We start from the raw sequence: 5,000 nt of genomic DNA on the forward strand, positions 1-5,000 counted from the left end.
TTTTCATAATGACTTTCTCCTTCTTTGCTCCTCCTTCTATTTCCATCTTTCCCTTCCCTCTTATTCGACCTGCCTCCTACCTGCGGCGTGAAGAAAGGGTCGACCTTAGCCGCGTTCTGGGCCACTTCCCCCCTCATGAGTTGCGTCACGGCGCCTTTGGTGTAGATGACGAAGGGATTCATGAACACCGAAGACATCTCTGTGCATGACACGTCCCCGGTCTTGTCCATGCGCTCCATGTTGCCCTAGATGGGGGAGAGACATCAGTCATGTGTGATAAAGAACGAGCTCAAAGAATTATTATTATCCTTATGGTTATTATAGCAATATTATTATCATAGATTAGCATTATCATTATCCTTATGGTTATTATAGCAATATTATTATCATAGATTAGCATTATAATTATCATTATCTTTTATATAAACTAACATCATTATCATTATGATTATTATATCATTATTATTATCATTATCTTTATTATTATCATTATTATTGCTATTCATGGTTGTTATTATCATTACTATTACTATTATTATTATTATCATCATTATCATCATCATTACCATCATCACCATCAACATCATACCCACTATACCAACTACACCATCCCCACTTCCACTCCCCCCCCCCCTCATCACTATATTTCCAAAGACCGGCCGAAGGTCACGCACGGAGATCTGGCTGTGCCCGAAGCGGAAGGCGGCGCCGGCGAACCCACTGCTGACGGCGGCGCTGACGGAGCTGTCGTAGCTGTCCGTGCGCGCCCTTCCCTTCAGCGGGAGGAGATTCAACTTCTTGGACAGCTTTTTCCCTGGGGGAGGAATAAAAGGGTTGAGTTTTTTTGTTTTTGTTTTTTTAATATGGGATTTGTGATTTTTTTTTTTTTTTTTTTGTATGGGATTTGTTATTTTTTTATTTTTTTTTTTTTTACCCTGGGTGTTTGATTTTTTTTTTTTTTTTTTTTTTTGTATGGGATTTGTGATTTGAGTTTGTTTTGTTTTGTTTTTTTACCCTGGGTTTGATTTTTTTTCATCCTGGGATTTATGGTTTGATTTTTTTTCCCTGGGGGATTAATGAAATGGGTTGATTTTTTTTTTTCTTTTACCTTGGAGTTTTAATGATTTGGGATTTCTTTTTTAGATTCTGGGTTTTATGAATTTTTTCCTTGGATTTATTATGAGCTTTTTATTTATCTTGGGATTCATGATTTTATTTTATTTTTCTAAGGGATTTATGCTTTGCGAATTTATGATTACTTTTGTTATCATTACCATCATTATTATCATCATAATCCTTATTACTATTAATACTATTAGTAGTAGTAGTACTATTATTGTTCGTATTCTTATACTAATACCCAGTATCATACTAATAATGATTATTATCATTATCATTATTACTCCTAATAATGATTACATTATTATTATCATTATTATCATCATCATTATTACCATTACCATCATCATCATCACCATTATCATCATCACGACAAATTCTTTTCCAAATCCTCATAATCTATATCATCCCTAATCCCACCGTTATCACCATCGTCATTATTCTCATCAAAATCATCACCCTTGTTATCATCCTCTTTACCACCTCCACCAACGGCCCTTCGAAACCGCACACAAGCCATTCCGAGCGAACAGACTCCCAGAGCAATACCCAAGATGAGCGACACGTATTCGTTGTAGGTCACGTGTTGCAACTCCGCCGTCAGGATGCGCCTGGCTTCCTGGTACAGCCTCTCGTCACTCCAGTACGGATTCAGTGCCTTCAGGTTCTTGGCCAGCTGGTTGTGGTATCGCGCCCACATCACGTGAACGAGGGCGAGCAACGGCTGTTCGTTGACTCTTCTGTCTCCTGTGGGCGGCGTTGCAAGGGTATTGGTCATTTTGAAAAAAGATACTGGTTGTTCTTTTGTCATTATGTACTTGATGATTTGATTAGGGAAATATTACATTATGGTTTCAAGGTCTGTGGTCTATATAACTATCTATCAATTTCATTCTCTATCAGTATGCTTGTTTATCTATAGACACTCATACACACGTGTATATATGTATGTTTATATATATATATATATATATATATATATATATATATAATATATATATATATATATATATTTATTTATTTATATATATATATATATATATATATATATATATATATATATATTTATGTGTGTGTGTGTGTGTGTGTGTGTGTGTGTGTGTGTATGTACATATACATATAAATGCGTGTATGTGTATGTATATTTTTATATAGATATATATGTTCGGATCAGATATGAACGGACATTTATTTTAATCGTTTAAATATAATATTCATTCACTTTAAATCATCATGAAATACCAACCTTCTGAGCTGCACAAACGATATTATTAATATCAAATTTAATTTGAATATACCAATATTTAGCGTTAATAGCTCCTCAGGAAAAGTAAAATAGTAATCTGAAATAGCTTCCAATATTTTAAACTGCGGGGGTCGAATAAACAAGGAAGGGAAAACATGGCCACTTTTGCTTCCTTGCATTTGCTGCTCCTTCATCAAGACGAGCCCCTATTTTCTAAATTTTTAGGGTATATCGAAAAACTAGGGTAATTAAATGCATTCCCAAGTGTACGTAAGGGGGAGGTCAGCATGCTTAGTGAGGGATTTAGATTTCTAGTCCTTCATCTTTTCGGAAACAGAATGATTGGCTAGAGAATCGTCTCCTCGGCTGTGACGCCATTTGCCAAAACGTGTGTGTGTGTGTGTTTGTGTGTGTGTGTGTGTGTGTGTGTGTGTGTGTGTGTGTGTGTGTGTGTGTGTGTGTGTGTGTGTGTGTGTGTGTGTGTGTGTGTGTGTGTGTGTGTGTGTGTGTGTGTGTGTGTGTGTGTGTGTGTGTGTGTGCGTGCGTATGGGTGTGTGTGTGTGTGTGTGTGTGTGTGTGGTATATCCTCGTGATACCTTGAATAAACCATAGTTAAAGGTTAACCCACAGTGCCATTCCCTGTGGACAGAATTACCGGATTTGAAGCAGAACTCGCCCACGTTAGCCTTCTCTTCCCTGTTGCAGGCATTTGTGAGGTCGGTGTTCGGGGGGATGAGCTCCTCGCCGTCCTTTGTCATCTGGATATTACACGAAAAGAACAAAGTATTACGCAATGGACATATCCCTTCTCTTCAGCATTCAACTTTCCAAAGGAGTGAAAGGAGTGGGTCTTAAGCGGAGGACTCCATAATAACTCACTCACCTGGAACTTCAGGAGACCGTCCTCGAATCCTTTCCTCAGGCGAAGGACCGCCATACCTAAGTTCTCACCTAGAGTTTGAGGATCCCTTCGGGACTCCAAATACATGCACTTACCTGGAACTTGAGGAGTCCATCCTTAAACTCCCGCAAGGAGTCCGCTTGGGACTTCTCGATGCCGTAGATCGCAGAGCCATCGACATAAGAGGTCTTCTCGTTGATCTGTTCCCGGGGACCTCGAAGGAAGGAAAGAAGGAAGGAAGATGTTTTACTGAAGGCGGCCAAACGGAGACAGAACGCGAGAGAAACTGAACGAAATGCAATGCGATGAATGTAGAAAAAAAATCAAAATACACTGAATCAGTCCACTATGACAGTGTTCTAATTGGTGCATTCTATCAAGTCCATCTACTGTGTTTTGAATTTATTGAGAGAGGGAACTTAGGTAGTCCAAGGCAAGAGAAGGGGGTGGGGGTGGGAGCAGGGTGTCTGCACTTATTACATGGGCTTCTTTGTATAAAGAGATAGAAAAAAAAAGGTCAAAAAGAAAAAGGAGAGAGGTGGAGATGGAGAAAGAGCGGGCGATCAACAGAGAGAAAGAGCAATCGAGAGAGCGAGAGAAAGAGAGAAAGGGCGAGCGAACGAGAGAGCGCCTTACCCAAAAAGCAGCTCGAGTCAGGCACTGATCGTACAAACTCCATGCACGTCTGGTTGAATGGCGCGTAGAAGGGGTCATTAGTGGGTATGGCGATGGGCGCGCACTCCGGGTGCAACATTGAAGGGTCGTTGTGCAATATGTCGGGGCAACACGGGATGTCCTTCCCGTCCATGTCTGGCGCAGGAATAGACAAAAAAAAATTAATTTATATCTTTTTTGTTGTACTTGAATCAACCCTAAGGCTGCAAATAATGTTACAGTTGTTTGTGTACGTGTGTATATACATATGTGTGCGTGTGTGTGTGTGTGTGTGTGTGCATGTGCGTGTGCGTGTGTGTGTGCGTGCGCGCGTGTGTGTGTGTGTGTGTGTGAGATAGAGAGTGAATGTGCACGTATACGCGAGCGAATAACCGCATTGTCCTCGAGCCACCAACCGTCACCTTTATGTAAGGGCGAGAAGTCGAGGTCGTGGTCGAGGAACTGGCCAAAGGTCATGTGGAGGACGGATATCGAGGGCGACTCGGCGTTCCTCTGGAGGTTGACCTTGGAGCTCACCAGTCGCGTGCTCGGCAGCTCCTTCCCGTTCTTGGCCAGTCGGAACTTTGACACTCCTGCAAGTAGTGTTTTTAGAAAGTGTGTCAAAGAGAGTGGAGAGACAGAGTGAGTGAGAGAGAGAGTGTGTGAGGATTATGCTTATATATGATATGACGACTTGCTAAATAGATGGCCGAGCAATGTGAGGATTATTTTGTATGCTTATATATATGATATCAAATTCAGAAAATAGATCATATACAAATACCGTATGAATATCACACCTAAACTAGTGAGGCAATTGCCGGGTCAGGTCAGGTCAACTTTGACAGATGGGATGATTTACACATAGTTGCCTACCCAAGTGCCTAGACCCTCAAAAAGAGCTTAATACCTTTGACTGTTACGCCTCTTACATTCCAGACTACCTTCCCGCATAACTACCCTTTAGGACGGTGGATGCGAACCCCTTCCATATAAGCAGGAAATTTGGAACATAATATCTAGACTGGTACAGACTGCGCTACCACTGACGCCTGCTTTCTCTGCCTGTTATACGTGTTG

The 5,000-nt window shown here is 40.9% G+C and overlaps 1 protein-coding gene across 2 annotated transcripts in view; it reads right to left on the bottom strand.

Moving 5' to 3' along the window:
• The window catches only part of LOC122244612 (salivary peroxidase/catechol oxidase), a 14,835-nt gene that overhangs the window by 2,552 nt on the left and 7,283 nt on the right, over positions 1-5,000 (bottom strand). For both annotated transcript variants that reach the window (XM_086544317.1, XM_086544318.1), the window contains exons 5-11: positions 4,343-4,513; positions 3,903-4,076; positions 3,362-3,480; positions 3,021-3,123; positions 1,669-1,866; positions 675-814; positions 81-245 (exon numbers count right to left, since the gene is read on the bottom strand). In XM_086544317.1, coding sequence (XP_086400443.1) covers positions 81-245; positions 675-814; positions 1,669-1,866; positions 3,021-3,123; positions 3,362-3,480; positions 3,903-4,076; positions 4,343-4,513 — 1,070 coding nt within the window. The remainder of the gene's footprint in view (positions 1-80; positions 246-674; positions 815-1,668; positions 1,867-3,020; positions 3,124-3,361; positions 3,481-3,902; positions 4,077-4,342; positions 4,514-5,000) is intronic.

This window comes from Penaeus japonicus, unplaced genomic scaffold, assembly GCF_977035675.1.
Source record: "Penaeus japonicus unplaced genomic scaffold, GWHDUDI00000001_assembly GWHDUDI00000015, whole genome shotgun sequence".
Classification (NCBI taxonomy): domain Eukaryota; kingdom Metazoa; phylum Arthropoda; class Malacostraca; order Decapoda; family Penaeidae; genus Penaeus; species Penaeus japonicus.